Source organism: Ascaphus truei, chromosome 5 (genome assembly GCF_040206685.1).
Source record: "Ascaphus truei isolate aAscTru1 chromosome 5, aAscTru1.hap1, whole genome shotgun sequence".
Taxonomy (NCBI): domain Eukaryota; kingdom Metazoa; phylum Chordata; class Amphibia; order Anura; family Ascaphidae; genus Ascaphus; species Ascaphus truei.
Window position 1 is genome coordinate 226,941,914 of NC_134487.1, and position 20,307 is coordinate 226,962,220.

At 45.5% G+C, this 20,307-nt stretch overlaps 1 protein-coding gene across 5 annotated transcripts in view; it reads left to right on the forward strand.

Moving 5' to 3' along the window:
• Nucleotides 1-20,307, forward strand: part of LOC142495769 (A disintegrin and metalloproteinase with thrombospondin motifs 2-like) — a 1,094,144-nt gene that overhangs the window by 417,694 nt on the left and 656,143 nt on the right. For all 5 annotated transcript variants that reach the window (XM_075601705.1, XM_075601706.1, XM_075601707.1 and 2 more), the window contains one exon: nt 15,503-15,659. In XM_075601705.1, coding sequence (XP_075457820.1) covers nt 15,503-15,659 — 157 coding nt within the window. The remainder of the gene's footprint in view (nt 1-15,502; nt 15,660-20,307) is intronic.

The following is a 20,307-nucleotide window of genomic DNA, read 5'->3' on the forward strand; positions in this document are numbered from 1 at the left end:
TCCTCCGAGCTGTGGCCCTGCCAACTTGGCTCAGAGTCCAATGCCTTTGGGGACTGGGCACCTGCTACGGTTCGCCCTCCGATGTTACCTCGCCTCTTTATCCCCCTCCCTCCCAAAGGACTTCGCTGGGACTACCCCCTCCCAGCCTCTGGCCCATGCGGACCGCAGAGCAGGCTGAGATCCCTCAGCTCCCACCCCGCTCCTATTCCACACACTTAACCATAACCTTTGTATCTTATGACTCCTAGGTTTGACGCTAACCCAGGCATCTATTGCTTCCGCTTATGTCCCTATTCTATAATCCCCTATTCAGTTTGGTGGCCCCTGCCCCTTACCCTCCTCCTAGGATATTCTCTTTGATGTACTATAGATCTATTCAGTAGTCTCTCTCGTCTCCTCTCACTGTCTGGTCCTCCTGAGACTCTCTCCCATTGCCTACGACCTTCTCCTCTCTAAACGTCACTGTAACCTACTTAGCCAGCTTCTACTTGCTACTGCTCTCTATTCACTTTCGTACCTTTCTCCTTCATATATAGTCACTTGCTTTTGCCTTATTCTCTCCCATCTCCCGCCCCCCTTGTCCTCCTCCTCCCTACCACTCTCCCTTCATCTTCTTCCTGTCCCCTTCCAACTACCGACACTTCCCTTACGCCTTCCACTTACCTACTTACTCTTGCTTTCCTATCTCTTCTGCATTCTTCCCCTTACCCAGACTAAACCCTCTGTCTTATGTGTTACCCCCACTTCCCCCTTCCTCTGCCCTGGTTTCCACCATTAAACCTGAAATCCCTCTGTAATTTTCTTAATTAGCACCCCACTACCCTCGTCCTAGGGCCTCTACACCCGATTTCCTTCATGGAGTGTGGTAATTGGGCCTTCTTTTCTCCGGTGCTGTTTGCTGCCGCCGCTCCGTCTGTTATTGCGGCGCATGAGTCCTTTTGAATTTCCCGCCGGCCAGGGCCGCTCGAATGGCGCTCGTCGCCTCCTCGTGACGTCCGGGAATCCACTCTGCCCCCTGCAAGATGGCCGCCCGCGCACTTCCGTTATCGGCGCCCGGACATCCGGCCGCCGCCATTTTGGGAGCGTCTTTGTCCTGGGCGGATGTGTGTGTGCTCTCTGCCTGGCTGATGGTGGTTTCCTGCTCCTGCGTTCCAGACTGGATTCTTCTCCTACCTCGTGTACGTCGCCATCTTTGGGCCTTCAGCTTCCATCACCCAGGTAAGTACAGAGTCTTTAACAGGTAGGCGAACGAGGATTTTTTCCCACCGGAGGGGATCTTGATGCGGATTCTGTTTTATGTAAGGAGGCACAAGTCTGTAACAGTGTAACAGGCAACTTTAACAGATAACTGGGAAACTTGCTCCCCGATCAACGTGGGATATGTAGAAAGACATTGCCTTGCTGGGATTCAGCTTTTGGTGCGTGGAGATCGGGGAGATTGTCCCGCAGTTGCCCAGCTGGGGCCCGGGGTCTCCTCCGCCTCCTCCGGTGCTGACGGGGCTCCTTTAAACCCCAACTTCTGGAGGAAAGCCTCTCCCTCTCCAAGCTCCTTCATGTAGAGGGCTCTGCCATTTTTACTAACGGACAGCCCGAATGGAAAAGTCCATCTGTACCGAACACTGTGGTCCCTCAGCACTTTAGTGATTGGTAGAAGGGCCCTGCGTCGCAGTAAAGTCAAGGGGGACAAGTCCTGGAAAATGAGTAATTTTACTCCTTCGAATTCTACCGACGGGGTAGCACAGGTCCTGTGGAGGATGGCCTCCCTGGTCTTATAGAAATGCAGACGTGCTATGATGTCGCGCGGTTGCTCTGACTGTATAGGCCTCGTTCTTAGGGCCCTATGGCAGCGGTCCATTTCTAATCTCTCTTTGGGGACGTCCGGCAGCAACTCGCCCAGCCATCGCAGGACAAATTCCTCACACTCCCCTGCATCTTCGGGAACCCCCCTTATCCTGATATTGTTGCGCCGCTCACGGTTTTCGGCGTCCTCTTGTTTCTCTTTCAAGTCATTAATTTGAATCTGCATCTCCGCCGTTTTTTTTGCGTTGCGTTTGGCGGCCGTGGAAGTGATATCTAACTGGGTCTCCACACGTCCCGTGCGCTCCCCCAGGCTCCCGATCTCTCTCCCCAGCAAGAGAGTTTTGCAAGAGAGTTTTAAGGTCTATATATAGGCGATTAAAATCGCAAAGCCGAACTGGTTGATATTCTGGGTTTTCGCCATCATCCCTCTCTCCTTCCCGTTCTGAATCAGAGCCCTGATTCGAACTCGGCGCCATTACTGCTTCAGCCACGCTGTTTCTTGTGCTGGTAAAGTATTGTGGGAGCCCCTTTGATTTCGGGGTTTTGGCCTGTCGCTTCGACATCCCGGTAGCTTGGCAGAGTATTAGGAGTTGAATTCCAGTTTTTTATTTCGGAATAAAGGTTTTTTTATTGCATTATATTACGAGCGGGGCATAGAGCAATGGGATCACGCATCCATTCTCCCTGCCGTCGCGCATGCGCCTCACAGCGGTCCCCTTTTAAGAATACCCTGCAATATGTACTAGACCTTAAGAAGCGCCTAGATGTGGTCGGCCATTTTGCTAGGGAGAATCTTAGATCAGCCCAGGACAGTAAGGAGAGACATTACAATCAGAATGCTCGCATGAGAGTGTTTCACCTGGGAGACCAGGTGATGTTATTGTTATCCAGTTGCGAGAGTAGTAGAAAAGCAAATGTGTGGTGCTGCAAAAAAAAGCCTTTGGAACAAAAATAACTTGATAGAAGAATCCTGAGGTGCAACCCCCCTATGGTTGAGTGACTGAATAAACCCAGACAGAATGGGTGACAGCTGCTGATAAGGCTCCAATAATGAACCGACTAGTGGACTAGGGTCCCCACAATCACTGCAGTAAGGGACCTCACATACATGTGAACCAGCATATAAATGTCGGAATGGAGAATAACCAGATAATATCCAGATACATGAATTGAAGTAGTTACTCACTCAGAGTCAGCTTGTCCTCCTTCTCATCACTGTAGATGTATCTTCATCAACTTGAGGGGGGTGTGCATCCGTTTTTTCATCAGTCCTGAAAGTATGCAGATAGGAAAAAGCAGACACTGGCAGCCACACAGGATCAGCAAATAAGGATTAATAAAGAGAGCTAGTTCCCATACAAAAAGATTTAATGGATACTACAAAAAGAGTACAACAACATTGTGGGGTACTAGGCCCCCCCACCAACGCGTTTCGAGCGCTAGCTCTTTATCAAGGTGACTTACAGTACTCACCCTGCCGTTTTTGTAGTCCCCAGAAGCGCGCCAAAATTCATTGCTAAACACTTCCTGAAACTCTCAGGAGTGACGTCGGCGTGATGACATCAGCGCGCGACCAAGGGAATACAAAAAAAAAAAACTTCAATTTTTGAAAACTTTATTCAACAAACATTTTTAACATTAAAAATCAACACGAGTACCAGGCATGTCTTCTGGTGGTAAAAAACACTAAAAAAGCAAGTGCTATAACAGAAATATAAGAAAAAATAGTTAGAAGAGACATACATGTATACATTTATGTTAAAAACTGTTTCAGAAGACATACCTATAAAACGGATGGATCCAGATTGTAAAGTGCATATATTCTAAGTCATAGATCGATTTGACTACACACTATATTATTGTATATTTCAGATTCCAAACCGTTTACTTATGAAAGAGTACAAAATTGTTGCATTGGGAAGCGTTTTCCATTGACTTAGTCAGTATTAAGATTGTACAAGTTATAAGATGTATGTTTTATATCTTACCCCAAATGATAAACTTATCAATAACAATACTACAAATATTAAATTGTCAATTAACCTTAAGGCATGGTTAGTACCTGTAGAACATAATATGCACAGATTGAAATATATTACAAATCTAACACATTTGTTTGACATATTAAATGTAGATGTGGACAATTGAATTGGGGAAACAATTTCCTTAGAACCTCAGTATGGTATGTATATATAATTCAATCACAAACTCAATATGTGGATGGAACACAATATGTCATCTTACAGTATAGTTTGATTTAATGTAAGAAGGGTGTTAGGTCCCAGTCAGAGTTCAGGCCGTAGGGAACTCTGGTATTTAGCGTAAAAATCCAATAAAGCTCTCGCTTATCCAGAAGCTCAACTCTATTGCCTCCCCTGACTGGCATGGGTACATGTTCTATTCCCATATACGTAAGGGCATCAATACTACCCTTAGGGCAGTTGGTAAAGTGTGATGATACCGGGTGATTGAAATCACCTTTTTTGATGAGTCCCATATGTTCCCTGATACGTACTTTCAGGGCGCGTGTGGTACGGCCCACGTATTGCTTACCACATCCGCAGTTCAATATATAAACTACGAATGTGGTATTGCAATTGATAAAGGACCCCACATGGAATTCACGGTTCGTGACAAATGATTTAAAGATTGAGTCAGAGGACATATATCTACATGATATACATTTGAGACATTTGAAGCTTCCTTTTGGTAATGTCTTAGAATCTTTTGCTTTACTTGTAAAGAGACTAGGGGAAACAGAGTTAGCGATAGTTTTAGCCCTTTTAAATACAAATTGTGGACCCTCAACAAAGATACGTTTTAACAGGGGATCTCCTGATAAGATACCCCAATGTTTTTTAACAATAGTTAAACAACAACTCAGTCAGTCAGTCAGTGAGTGCTGGAGCTATTATTACTGTTTTGTAATTATTTAGGAGGAATTGAGTCCTTCTTTTTGTTCCTTTAGTTTGCACCCTGCAATTTGCGCTTGTTTAGCAGTATATCATTCGAGTGCTATCTATCATTAGTTCTTTTGTGTGTTCATGTATGCCGTTGACGAGGATGACATGAGAACCCCGTCAAGACCACGCCAGCAGATAACACAGATAAGGCGACTAAGAAAGGAGGAAAGTATCCTCCTAGACCACCTACCCTCGCCCGCTGCCACAAGCACACCCGCTCCCAGAATCCCACCCACACACGCATTGAGACGTGCCCGACATAATCTTGCGCGACCTGTCCCAACAAGTCAGGAAGAAGTATAGGTTTGCAAGTGGTGGTATAGCCCAGAAACATGTACATCTTCAAACACCACGTGAGTTACGAGTTGTACTGCGGGTGGGCCCACAATGTCAATTACGAAGGGAGTCGCGTCAAAAAGGCTCTTCCTGAAAATTTAAGAAAAACTTTTGTGGAGGAATTGCGGCACTATTTTTCCAATACCAATCATTTAATGAGAATCATGAGCGACTCCATAAATGGCATTTTGCGGCATACAAGGCATCGTCCCTGGAAGGACAGACTGATGGGGATCGAATTCGCTGCGTGATTGTTCGTCTGTTCAAAAGTTATAAATGTTTTTACTGTACTTCAATAAATAAAATGTTGATTCTTTTAAATTGTCTTTATAAATAAATGTTTTTACAGTACTTACTCCATACACCTGCAAATGTTTTGACTTAGTCCAATAAATAAAATGTTGATTCTTTTAAATTGTTTAATTGTGTCGCCTTTAATAACAAAATACAGTGTTTTCTAGAACATACTGTACAGACTGTACAGTAAGTAATGGTTGGTTAATTACTGTAGTAAACAAGAAATGAGCGTTTCAACAAGGTTCCATGAGGCATACTGTACAGTACTCTACTGTATACTGTAGTCATGCGCATTGAATCAAAACAGTTTTAAAACAATACATACTCTACAGGTATAGAATACACATAATGTACACTGTAGAAGAAATACATACTTTTTTATTTTTGGGGTTTATTATACAGTATGTAAAAAAGTATTGTACACTGTATGAAAACAGCATACTGTTTAAGGTTTTGTATAAAGCTCAGTTATTCTATCCTAATCAATATAAATGGCACTGCCACTAAATTCAGCAATGTGCAAGCATCGTTACAAAAAGCGATACTATAAGTATCCATCGAAATCCCTCCATTTGCCGTTCTCTGTCTGATGGCAAAGTTTCTTTTCTGAGGAAAAATAAATGTATTACTGGTACCGTACTGTACAGTATGTTATATTTTTCCATTATTGCTGCTGATAAGATTGTTCTATTGTTCAAAATGTATACCATAATGTACCATATACCATAATGTTTTAACTCCAAAAAAAAATAAAAAGTTGGTTATTTAAATAGTTTCATTGTTTCATTGTGCAACTTTTTATAAAAATGTCAGTGTTTTCTAAAACATACAGTAAGTACTGTATAACATTTCACATACTGTAATGGTTGGTTAAAATTAGTCAGTCCCCGAAAGACGTTCCCACAGTCCCCTCGGTCAGTCCCCACAATAATTTTCTCGGGGGTGGTGGGGGTTTGTCTCTTGTTCCCATACACGCATGCGCCTAAATGTGATGACACGCATATGCGTTTCAACAAGGTTCCAATGAGACATACAGTAGACGCATGCGCCTAGCTGTCCACCAATTGTTCAGTATCTACTTTAGAAGCTGCTCAGCCAATGATATTGCTGGACTACATTTTCGTGAATTGAGACTAAAATAATAGAACAAAATAACCATAAGCAAAGCGATTGATTACAGGAGAATCACTTGACTGTGCATTGATATTTCAAAAAAAGAATAAAATATGGCAGCCGTATTCACCATAGACTTTGCCAATCGGTTGGCGCTGAGCCACTGCCACAAGTCCCGTATTCTTGATTATACACGTAGTTGACAGGTGACAGCCTCCATGATCAACGACACTGGAAAAATCTGGTGCAACACACCAATACCCTCCTCTAACTCCAGGTGCAGGATCAATACGAAAAAAACACGGATCGATACATAACTTTTTCCTTATTGCACGCTTCTACACACGAGCATCTGGTGAAAATTTGTAAAAGTCATACTTTTCGATAAAATATTGATAAATTTGACCAACTATGGCCATCTTATCATTTGCTGCATTAATTGTGGACCATATTAAATAAGCGTACGTTATGTCGGGCTTTTTGCACACGTACTGCGGTGGTGTACTCATCTCGGTACTCTCTGAACAATAGAACACCAGACACTGTGCATTGAGTTTTTAATATGAAACGCCTACATTGATACAGTATTGTAACTTCAGTACCAAGGTCATTTTGCAGTGGACCACTGTAGTATTTTTTAAACACCTGCAAGTCGACACATTACTGAAGCACATGTACAGTACTGTAGTGTACACATTAGAATTAATTACAATTCATGAATATCTGCCACCTGGCAGATAAGGGAAGAATTGCACCCAATTAAATCAGAACCATTATCATTAAACAGATCAACCGCGGATGACGGCCGGCAAAATAACCGAGAACGGTTAAAATAAAAGCTGCCACGGCTGTACCCATATGAATTGTATATACCCTATTATTAGGTTTTAAATGTCTTTTGTATATACTGTATGTTACTCTGATGTTTAACATTAAGAGTGTACATATTTTATTTCTATGATTTATATTATTGTATGGGATTTTGAATTGTCACAATGAAAGCGTTAATGTTGTGGGTATATAAGGAAATACCGATGAGCTACTCGTTACACCTGAAGAAGGGTGGGCGTATCCTCACATAACTTTATGTTTGATACTTAAAGTCATTGCATGGACACTTAATAAAATACAGACCAATCAAAATTGTGGTAACATTGCCCTGTTGCAGCCATTTTCTTTACTTATGATTCTCTATGGTGTGCAACTGGCAGGTTGACATACACGGTTTTTCACAGGAAACCAGGTGAATTACCACGTGAGCATCTGACATCCTGCAAGTGTGCTAGGTGAATTTTCTGTATTTCTCAATAAAAAAAAAACTGGTTCCAAGGAGTTTTAGGATCCTTAAAAAAAACCTTCATTTGATACTAATCAAGAATTGTACATCTAATTGGAACAATGACTTGGAAACGTTTATTTTCTATTATTAAACTGCTGATTAAACTGCTTATTAAACATAAAGAAGGTAAATTAAAAACTTTGGAGACAGATATTGAATTCATTAAGAATACCCTCAAACCCTTTGTTACCAGTGAATTTTTACATTTTGATGAACTGGTTAATAAAAGGGTGGAGAACTTTGAAAAAGAACTTATAGCTATGAAAAAGAGCAAATTTAGTAGAGATACTAAAGATTTTGCCAATTACAAGGTTAGAGATTGGAAGAAAGGTACTATTAGACCATTTTCCATGATGACTCCCCATTTTATAGGAGATTTCCCCATACATTTTAATTCAATGGTGAAAAACATTTGCATCAATCCCAAAACATGTAATTTGGGTCAAATTGTGGTTGGAAATCCTACCCTAATCAAGGAGATAATAGAAAAAATTCAGGTGAACAAATATCCTCTAGGATCCATACGTCTTGCAATAGTTATTTGTCTCTGCAGGTAGATTGCACTCTGGATGAACAATTGGAAATCACACCATATTTTGGTGAGCTACGGGAGCTACATCTAAGATCAATTTTCATGGTTCAACCAACAAAGACTACAGGTTCCATTTGCCTCTTCCTTTTCCTCTTCTTTCTTAGAGAAACCATCATGAAAATATCCTCAAAAGAAGGAAAATAATTACCCACTTTGGGATCGGAATCCAGAAAATTATTCTTGATAAAACAACACTCCAACACAGGAAACAAGAAGCATAGAGAAAACAGAGCAGGTAGAAATGTTCAAATGAAATTAGACGACAGGGAAAAACCTGTAGATAATTCTATATTTAATCTATCTTCTTACATCTTGACCCCTTACCAGATCTCACTCTTAGGGAAGGGATTATCCTTATCCCCTAATATTAGAACAGATACTGTACGTTTTACCTTTTTGTTGATTTAAATTGTTTCATCCACAAGATTACCTTGAAGAGATTCTTTTCAATCAGGGAATCCAGGGAAGGTTCCACTCCAGATTAAAATTCTCAAGAGATCAAATGTATAGAGGACCTTGACCTCCCTTTTGTCAGAGTCCAGTTCTCCCATTGAGTCACTTACAGTATGCCTGATATTTAATTACTGCTGCGGCCGAGTTTATTCGAGCATTTGCCCGTTCTCGGCCGCAGCAGTAACCTGGCGCGCGCCGGAGGGTGCCGGGTGCGCGCCTTAGCTGCGGAGGAGCGCCCTCCGATCGGGGCTTTCTCCCTCCCGCTGCCGGGTCCGCCGGGTCCCCCGGAACCCCCTGCCGCCGTCCCCCACATCGCGGGACACCAGGGCTCCCTCGGGGAGCCCTGGACGCGCGTGCAGGGGGCGCAGGCACCCGATGACGCGTGACCGCGCATCGGTGATGCACGGCACGCTGAGGGAGTGCGGCTAGCACGCCGGGGCATCCCCCGGCTTGCGGTGCTAGCCGTGCTCGGATAAAACGTGTCGCCTGTGTAAATAAAGTGTTTCTTTTGAATACTGTTGTTTCATCACACTCCGTGGGGAGTAGCATTCCCCGGACTGGTGCTGAATTCACCAGGATTCTTCATTCACCATTTAGGTCTAAATCTTTGTCTTTTCCTTATCAATCCAAATGAAACTTTGTCAATACATTTTATACAGTACATTGGTTTTACAGGATTTTGAGAAACTGTACTACAGATGCAACTGTCAGTTTTGACCCAGATTCTGAGGAATTCCTTGAACATGTTGGAGAAAATCCTCAGAATAGTCCATAAACACCGTAATGGTCCATTGGATTAACACATGGGGGGGTCCCTGCGTTTGACTGGGACTGACACTGTGTGAATCCTACCAGGCTGCAAGTCCCATACAAATGCAGGGACCCCCACTGTGTTAATCTGATGGGACATTACAGCATCTATGAACTATGCTACAGAGTGTTTGCGAGATGCTTGTGAATTTTTCTCACATGCTGGCTCAAAACCAGCAGTTGCATCTGTCTGTCTTCTCAATTTTGGTGCAACCTGTCCAGAGAAGAACACTTGATGAATTTAGGCATATGGACAATATTATTACCAGGCAGTCAGACAAAGGTGGTAGCATTGAACTGCAGGCTAAAACAGATTACACTAATGAGGCGTTTAAACTTTGGTATGATGCCAAATATTACAGGATTTTGGATTGTGATCCCATGGAGGATTATCAGGCATTTTTTCATAGACACCTTATGGAGGCTCAGGGACTTGCAGTTATAACTAAATCGGAATTCAAATTCGTATACATTGAACATCCCAGGATCCCACAAAAGGATCCCACAAAAAGTATCATGTTATAGGCAGCAATCCACTAAATGAAGAGTAGTACTCTACATCAGGTGCAGGGGAACAAAAGGAGGGACCCTAGACCTTCCCAAAACTAGTAAAGGAAATTAGTTGGTGTTCCCAGCTGTTATGCCGGTGCTGTCCGCAGACCAGATCAGACCAGACCGTCCCCTGTGCTGAAGGGGGAGGTAGGAATACACGCACCTGCAGCAAAGGGAGCGTGTCCGGAGTGTGATATTAAGCGTTGCCAGGCCAGATGTAAATAACGTAGACAATACTTGCCGGTACCGGGTATAGGAGTAGAATAGTGATTGCCTTGCCGAGGTCAGGGAGCGGAGAGATGAGGAAGGTTGAAGTCCAAGCCGTGATCGTGGAATGCCAGAGTATACGTAGTCCAAGGAGAGCCGAAGTAGAGAGCCAAAGGGGCTAGTCGTACGAGCCGTGTCAAAACCTGTAGTAACCGAGAGTACACCAAACACTTCCAAACAGAGACTATGTCAAGCGATGAGTGAGGGCTCAGAGATGCTAGATAAGGCTGGGCTGACCAGGAATGGAGGCAGGTCAGGAGGACTGCAGGGAGCCTCTCTGGATAAGTGTGGCTGATACAACCCAGGTGAGCACTGGTAGCACTCTGATTACACTCGTGCGGTGTACGGGGGCGGAGCCTCACAGCAAGAGTGGAAGTAGAAGAGTAAATGCTAGGCATGCGCTCTGTAAGCTGCGTGTGCACGCGACCAACATTGGAGGAGGACACACGTGTGTGCATGGGACGGAGGAGCTGACGGCCCGTGGAGGCAGGTAAGCGGAGGTTGCGCTCCGCACCCTGAGTCTCCCTAAGGGTAGTCTGTGTGTTGCGCGGACGGCGCTGAGAAATCAGATTCCTAACAGTACCCCAGTACCCCTGTAAGAGACGTGTTCAGTGGTATGCAATGGAGACTGTTTTAAGGCTGTCTGTTAGCTGGGTTGCTGTAGGGGAAGCTTCTCTGCTCTCTTGCATCCGCACCCTTGTGTGCTAAGGCAATGTCAGGCTCCAAGTTTAGAATCTTGTCCCCTTTGTCTTGTTGTCAGCTTGCCGCTCAAGACATCTGTCCTTCCTTGGTTCAGCCCAGTTGTGTACTAAGGAATCTCCCTTCCTGTCTCAGAGGCAGGCTTTTTCTAACACCTGTAATCAGCCAGGTGGTGTTAGTTAATTGACTACCAGCAGTTAACCACCACACTGCTGGATTAGAGGCACATTTGTGAACAGGGATAAGTCCCCTGTTACATACCTCCCCTGTTTGTGGGAAGCTCGGGCTTGCCACGGCCGAAGCCCATCCTTCCACTCTCATTCGAGATATCTTTGTGACTTGAATGACAGTGGATGGAGGAAGAGAACCCTCAGTCCCGCTGTGATTGGAGTACTTTCTCCAGTTTATTCGTGTCTCCTCCCGAAGGTGCTTGAGATCAGCACTCCTCAGTCGCTCGAGGAGGACTTTTTCCAAGAATAGTCTTTTTACTGCATGCTCATCTTATTGTAGGCAGACTGTATGGCAACAGTTGCAGAGCATTTAAGAATAGCCCTTTGAGTTTTCCACTCTTGAAGCTGTCTATCTGCACTTTTTCCACTCAATGGAGTTGCTAGTTCAGCTTTTTTGGGATTGAGTTGCAATTCCACATCCACTTCCAGAGAATGTCCCATCTTTTCAGCTTCATCAGCTAAGGATTATTCTGGTTTTGATTCTGCACGTGTACCTTTTTGGGTTGCCTGTTCGGTGGCTGAAGGTTTAGCTAGTGCTTGTTTAGGTGGTTCAGACTTTGCAACCTTGATTTTTAGGCGAGCGGTGCTCCCAGCTCTCACTGTACCCTTTTTCCTTTGGGTTTTTGTGGCTGTGGCATACTGATGCTTGGTCAGGGTCAATACTTGTCCTTGTAGTACTGTAATCTCATCCGCGAGAGATCCCTGTTTTTTGATGGCGTCTTGCAAGTCTCTTCTCAGGGAATTTATCTGCGGACTTTGCTTTCTCTGAGCTTGCTTCCACATTTTCATTGTATTGTGAAGCACTGTGAATTTCTTTGCTTGGGCCACAGTTACTTGTCTCAGTTTCTGGACCTTCTTGTGCTCCCTCTTATACCGAGTTACCTGGACTCTATGCTTGGCCTCTAGCAATGCTTTGGTGATGCTCAGGGTAGCCTTCAGTTTCTCATGCTGCTTTGCGGGGACATACTGGGTAATCAGACGTTCCTGCAGCTCTTTTATTTCTTTTTCAGCCTGCAGATTGTCTTCCTGCAGAGTTTGCTGCTTCTCCTCAGCATTCTGGAGGTGCGTACGCAGACCTTGCAGTTGGTTCTGCAGTCGGTGCTCTGCTTCAAACTTTTCCTCTTCCAAAAGTTTATTTATTTCTGTAAGCTCGTTCAGCTTTTCATTTTTTTCCTTGACGTGGTCTGTCAAATGAGAATTCTCTTCTTTCAATCTTAAATTTTCTCTTTTTGCAGTCTCTGTAATTTTCAGGGCCTTCATGTAGTCCTCCTTCCATTTACGCACATCTGCTTTGAGAATGACAGTCTCCTGGCGTGAGATTTCCTTCTCTAGGTTGAGGGTCTGAAGCTCCTTCTGAGAGACTTTGAGATCTGTATTAAGATTGACAATAGTTTCTTTAGAATTGTCCAGCTCCTCAGCGAGACTGTGTAGTTCCTTTTTGGAGACTTCCAGTTTTGTGTGGCCGCTGTTGATCTCATGCTGTGAGGCATCCAGTGCTGCGCGAAGATTGTGAACATCTTGCTGAAAGACTGTAATCTCCTTCAGTGCTTCCTCATACTTCCGCTTCAGTTTAGCCATCATTTTATCATATTGGCTAAGCTTTTCATCCATGGCGGTAATAGTAGCATTTGCAGTATCTAGCTCAGTCTTGAGATCGTCCAATTCTGTCCTGGCCAAAGAGTACATCGTGAGCACATTCTTCTGTAGCTCCACGTTATTTTTCAGTAGCTCTGCATAACCACCTTTCTTCAGTTTCAATTGTACCCGGAGCAGATCACAGTCACACCTGGCAATTTTAAGGGCATCTTCAGGGCTGGTCAAGGGATCGTCACTCACTGGTTCTGGCTTCGCTTTCCTGGGATGGTTGATTGAGGGATCCTCACTGTTGGCACCGGACAGACACTTCTTTGGGTCACCCGACTTCTGCCTTGGGCCCTCTGAATATTTGGTCATTCGCATGACGAATCCTCCATTTTCTCTAGGCTGCAGGGCATCTCGGTCTCCCTTTTTCTCTGCGGGATCTGCGGACGTGTCTGTTCTGTCCACGGTATGTGAAGAACCGCTTTTCTTTTTTCTCCTTAACCACCACACTGCTGGATTAGAGGCACATTTGTGAACAGGGGTAAGTCCCCTGTTACAACCCCCCTCTTCAGGAATGGCCTCTGGACAGTCCTCAAAAGGTTTCTCCTTCTGAAGGCTCTAAGAAGAGCCGGAGCGTTAATGTCCTTTAAAGGAACCCAAGACCTCTCCTCGGGTCCAAAACCTTTCCATTGTACCAGGAACTGGAGTTGACCCCTGGACACATGGGAATCCAATAGAGATGGAACCTCATACTCTTCGTTATTTTGGATGGTAACTGGATCCGGCTTGCGAGTCTGGTCTGGGAAGAAATGACTGGTGACGAAAGGTTTAAAGAGAGAAACATGAAAAACATTGGGGATCTTCATACACTGGCGACACACTTTATTCGAGCTCGGCTAGTCCCACGAATTCGGGTATACCCGGGTGTATTGAGGTTTGTGACTGTTTTCTGCCCGAGTGCATTGAGTTATTTTCCGGCAGGGATTGAAGCATTTTATTCCCGCTGGCTGCAATACTGCACAGTACATATATATATACTGCATTACAATTCATGAATTTATGCCATCTGGTAGACACGCGAAGCATTGCAGCCTATTAAATCCTAATCATTATCATTTAACAGATCAGCCGCCCATCAGCCAGGCATGAACCCAGGCTGGGAAGGCAAACGCAACGGGGCTTGTCAGAGGTGAGGAGCGGCGCATTCCAGGTATCTGCCAGGTACATACTGGGTATTTGCTCGAATAAAGTGTGTCGGTGCAGTACTGTGTGGTAGCTGGAGGTGAAATGCCACAGGGTTGATCTGTTCTAAAATAGGAAAAGGACCCAGGAATTTAGGTGTCAATTTTGGGGATGGTACCTTTAAGTGGATATTTTTAGAGGAGAGCCATACCAAATCCCCTGGCCTGTACCTGGGCGCAGGATGACGGCAGCGATCGGCCTGAAGTTTAGATCTGCGGGGGAGTCGAGAAGGGTAGTCTGAATTCTGGACCATGCTGCTTGGAGAGAAGAAATGCGTTCGTCTACTGTCTGTACCCCAGAAGGAATGTTGGCAATGGGCAAGCAGGGAGGGTGAAACCCATAATTTATATAAAAGGGCAACTCACGGGTAAAGGGTAAAGAGACACAAATATCTTCCACCACAGAAAGTGCAATAATATTAAGTTTCTTCATTTGAATTTAAAAAAAACCACCTATAACTCTTGTACTTTGAAAAACTATTTTAATCATACTTACTAGTACACTTAAATAACACTTAATTAATTAGAAAGAATGGAAGCAGCGCTATCCACTAAATTTAAAAACTAGTGTAGGTTTAAGGATTTAACGTTTTTGGTTAATTTGAAAGACCCTATTTTCCCGTGCTACAAAGAAATTCAGGAGGACACAGGTTCTATGTGCTGGAAAGCTACATTCAAAAGGCGCAAAAATATTGGGCGTTTCTGAGTGCACATTTGTTTTTATACCAGTCCTTCTTGAATTAAATGTTATTATGCCATGTCATTTCTTTTGTTTATAAGGGTTTCCGTTGGGATTTTTACAAATATTCCCAAATTCCACTTTGGTAATAAATCCATACAACTCTATTTTCATTGGCTACCATTTGCATAACATACGAGGAAGTCACCAAATCAGGTGTGGGTTATCCATATTAGGCCTACTTTATGCCTTGATTAATCCGAGTTTGCTTTGACATTACTGATTTTCATTTGAACAAGAATTACATCGAGAGAGACAAAATATAGGCTGTTATATGATTATACTGGTCGGAGTAATTAGTTAATTACAGCAATCTGATTATTAATATACTGTTTTCTCTTGTTTTTTCCTTGTATTTCTCCTATGTTTGGAAATCTCGCTTAAGTTTGTGCGCCGGAGGACATTTTCCTTTTTTCTTACTTAATTAATTAACACACATCTATTTTGTTCACTGGGATAACTGTCATTATCTTGTGTTTTTTTTATATAGTCTGCCAGTTTAATTGAGATTGGAAATCCTTCTCAAAGTTTAGAGAATGTTTGCCGTTGGGCGTATTTGCAACAGAAATCTGATCGTGGACATGAGGAACATCATGATCATGCAATATTTCTCACCAGACAAGAGTTCGGTCCATCAGGCATGCAAGGTATGGTCTACACTTTCATAATTAAACATATTTACCCCTTAGCGGTCACATGGTCACGGCTGCCCTAAACCCTGGAAACAGAAGAGGAGTCACCCTCTTCCGTTTCCATGAAAGACAGATCATGTCCTGCTCTCCATTGGGATTCAGGACACAATCTCCACTAGAAAACTAGCACTCTACGAGCATGATGTAGCAACTATGTCATGTGTGCCCTCGAATACCAGACCCCATGATGATGTTGTGGCACCCAAAGGCTTGAACAATAATTGTGTGCAGTTGACAATATACAGTACCAGTATTTAAGTGAAATATATATATATATATATATATATATATATAGTGCTGTGGCCAGCTTCATTCTAAGATTTACCCGTGTCTTCCTGCGGCTTTTTTCGGCTAGCGTCGAACTTGGCCGCGCGCCAGCCACATCTTCCCCGCATCTTCCCATCCCCTCGCGACCCCCTGGCTGCTCCGCCTCTGCTTCTCCGGGTTCCGGGGGCGAACACACGCATCCCCCCATTACCCCGCCACCCCTTCAACCTTCGGGGATGCCAGCGGAACCCTGGCACGCGCACCCTGGCACGCGTGACCGGCGTACCAGTGACGCGCGGCACACGTTGGAAAAAAAAAATCAGCCGCGTCTGCCCCCACATTGCAGTGGCGGCCACAGGAGAATAAGGGGGAGGGAGGGCAGGGGGGCAAAGGGCAGGGGGAGGGAGGGCGGGCAGGGGGAGGGAGGGCAGGGGGGGCAAAGGGCAGGGGGAGGGATGGCAGGGGGGGAAAGGGCAGGGGGAGGGAGGGCAGGGGGGGAAAAGGGCAGGGGGGCTGGGAGGGTAAGGGGGGCAGGGAGGGTAGGGGGGGAAAGGGCAGGGTGAGTCTTGGACGCGTTAAATAACCCATTCCCCTGCGTTTACTCACCTTGCACACGGCCCCGCTCCTGTTCCTACGGGTACCGGCCGCCATCCTCCTCCACCTCGGGCTCCTCAGCGGAGAGGCTGAGACGCTCCGGTGAGGAGGTGCTGTGCCTTTTGCGGGGAGAGGCGGAGACAGCCGGAGGAGCGCCCTGTGTGAGGGGAGATACGCACAGTGCATGCTCTGTGTGTGTGGGTGGGGGGGGGTGAGCGAGAGCACCGGGTGAGGGAGTGGCCTATGTGTGGTGAGAGCCGTGGGGAGGTGAGAGTCCCCCGCTGTGTCCTGGGCGGTCGCTCCGCTCCCCCGCTGACTGTAGCGTCGCCCGGGGGTGGAGGGGGGGTGAAAGCGCGGGAAACAGGGAATCACGGTGAGTGGAGGAGGTGCGCGCGGGTCACGATGACTTGGATTTCAGCCTGATGTTCGGGGAGGAAGAGGCGGAGCCTCCAGGACCGGCGGGTAAGAGACCGGGAGATGTGCTGCTAACACTGTGAGCGTGTGTGCGTGTGTGCGTGTGTGCGTGTGTCCTTCGGCCCGTCACTCCGCCTCAGGCCAATGAGAGGTGTGCGGGGGCGGGCGGGCCAAAAGACCAATGAGATTTCCCCTAGGGACAGAGGCCATGCAGACATCCAGACAGGCATACAGTGCTTTCACAAATATAGCATAATATATATATAGTGTGTGTGTGTGTGTGTGTGTGTGTGTGTGTGTGTGTGTGTGTGTGTGTGTGTGTGTGTGTGTGTGTGTGTGTGTGTGTGTGTGTGTGTGTGTGTGTGTGTGTGTGTGTGTGTGTGTGTGTGTGTATTACTGAGTTAAATTATGGTGAGTAAAAAAAGTGACAAAAACCCTCCACAGCAAAGCAAATATGCAAATGTAAATACAACTGTACACTGGCGACACACTTTATTCGAGCTTGGCTAGTCCCACGAATTCTGGTATACCCGGGTGTATTGAGGTTTGTGACTGTTTTCTGCCCGAGTGCATTGGGTTATTTTCCAGGCAGGGATTGAAGCATTTTATTCCCGCTGGCTGCAATACTGCACAGTATATATATATATATATACTGCATTACAATTGATGAATTTATGCCATCTGGTAGACACGCGAAGCATTGCAGCCTATTAAATCCTAATCATTATCATTTAACAGATCAGCCGCCCGTCAGCCAGGCATGAACCCAGGCTGGGAAGGCAAACGCAACGGGGCTTGTCAGAGGTGAGGAGCGGCGCATTCCAGGTATCTGCCAGGTACATACTGGGTATTTGCTCGAATAAAGTGTGTCGGGGCAGTATGCTCATCTGCATGTCTTAGGCAGGTCTGCAACCCCGCCTTTCCCCATCATCACCCAGCACACCCACTGCAGCAAGGGATTCTGGGAAATGACATGCAAATGAGCACACAGTGCCACTTTTTGCTTCAAAAACCATTTTTAACATGGTTCCCTATAGGCTTAAGCTTGCTGCATGGTCACAGCTTTGAGCACAGCCAGGGTAAAGGTGCATACCCAGAAAACCACCCACAGACAGCTGTTTCGACCTTAATGGGTCTCATCAGTGTGGGGTTGATTAACTGGGTATGCAAAGAAGCTAAAGGATGGGCCAACCATAATACTGAGTTAAGTTATGGTGAGTAAAAAAAGTGACAAAAACCCTCCACAGCAAAGCAAATATGCAAATGTAAATACAACTGTATGCTCATCTGCATGTCTTAGGCAGGTCTGCAACCCCGCCTTTCCCCATTATCACCCAGCACACACCACTTCCACTGCAGCAAGGGATTCTGGGAAAAGACATGCAAATGAGCACACAGTGCCACTTTTTTCTTCAAAAACCATTTTTAACATGGTTCCCTATAGGCTTAAGCTTGCTGCATGGTAACAGCTTTGAGCACAGCCAGGGTATTACAGATGAGCATACGGTTGTATTTACATATATATATATATATATATACAGCAGCGGCAGCTTTTATTCTAACAAATCACCGGCTTTTACCTGGCATGTTCCTGGAATGAGATGCTGTTCACCCGGAGCATGCCGCACTCCCAGCCAGGGGTCATGCCCGGCTGACGCGCGGTTGATGTGTTAATTGATAATGGTTCAGGATTTACTAGGCTGCAATGCTTCGCGTGTCCGCCAGATGGCATAAATTCATATATATATATACTGTATAACAACAACCCCTATAGCCCCTAACATACAGTACTGTACACATACAGTACTGTATATGCACATCAATGATACTATAGGCCGGCGGGGGCGAGATGTGTTTGCAGCAGAGAGAGATCCGCTGCTCTCTCTGCTCAAACATTGGCACATTAAAAATTATTTAAAATACATTTTTATTCATAGTGTAGATGTGCAGGGGGTCTCCGGAGCTCAACCGCGTTGGTTTTTACAGAAATGCTGCTTCATTACCATAGCGTATAGCCGCTAAGGCAATGAAGGGTTAAGGCATAATAAACAATAAATACATTACATACATATTTTTAATGTGTGTTTTAAACCTCCCTGCCTTCACTGTAATCTATGTAAAAAACCCTCCCCCTATTGTGTGTTTTAAACTTCCCTACCTTCACTGTAATCTATGTAAAAAACCTTCCCCCTACCCTATTGTGTGTGAAGCTTCCCTGCTTTGACTAATCTGTGTAAGCCCCCTATTGTGTCGGTTAAATCTGCCTGGCCTGTGTTTTCTGTGAGTGCATTGTACTGTATGTAAATGTGGGGAGGGGGATCCCGTGTAAATAACCACACCCACACCCACTACCCACTACCCACCTGCACATGGCCCCTCCGCTGCTGCAAAAAAGAGACAAAAATTAAAACATACAAAGTAATGTCCCCTAACCCCTTAATCACCATAGCGGTTATTAACCGCTACAGTCATTAAGGGGTTAACCCACCCTCACCCACCACTCGGGATGCCTACATACCCTCCCACACTAACCCCCCCCCCCCCCCGTGAGGCCTAACCACCCAGTACCAACAAGGGAGGCCTACCCACAAACCGTTGGGGAAATGGCAACCCCCACCCCCAGTACCCACAATAAAACAGTACAGTGACCCACAATAAACAGCATTATATTTATTAAATACATTACCCACCCTCTGTGCCCCCCCATAAATACAAGATTTATCCTTTTACATACAGGTTTCATAACGCAGCCCCACGCGAGTCCCCGGTGGGCTGGCGGGGCACCTGGACAGACCTACAGTTTACCACCAGCCCTTTTTACACATGTTCTTGAGGCCTGCTGGTGGATCCCGCCAGCACCATGGCCCCCAGGTGGTCTCCTTGGGTCACCGTGGGCCACAATTGGGTCCCCACGGTAGGCCCGCGGATGTCTGGGAGCCCCGGGTCAGACCCACAGGTGTCTGCGGGGCCTCGGGTGGTTCCCTCGGGGGTCTGGGGAACTCACGGGTGCTCACTACGGGTCCACGGTGCCCCCACAGAAGTGGGACCACACATCATCATCCCCGCACCTACAGGTCGGCGGTGCCCCCACAGAAGTGGGACCACACATCGTCATCCCCGCATGTGTCACCCGTGGAACCACCAGCCTGATACCCTTGGGATACCCGAGGATACCGCAGGTGGTCTCCAGAGGTCCCACGCAGAACCACGGAACCAACCCTGAATGTAAAAAAAAAAAACCTGGCCTATACATTCAATACATACACCCTCCCCCCCAACACCTACAGTACAATAATGTGCAAAATAACTATTATCCAGATATGGATAA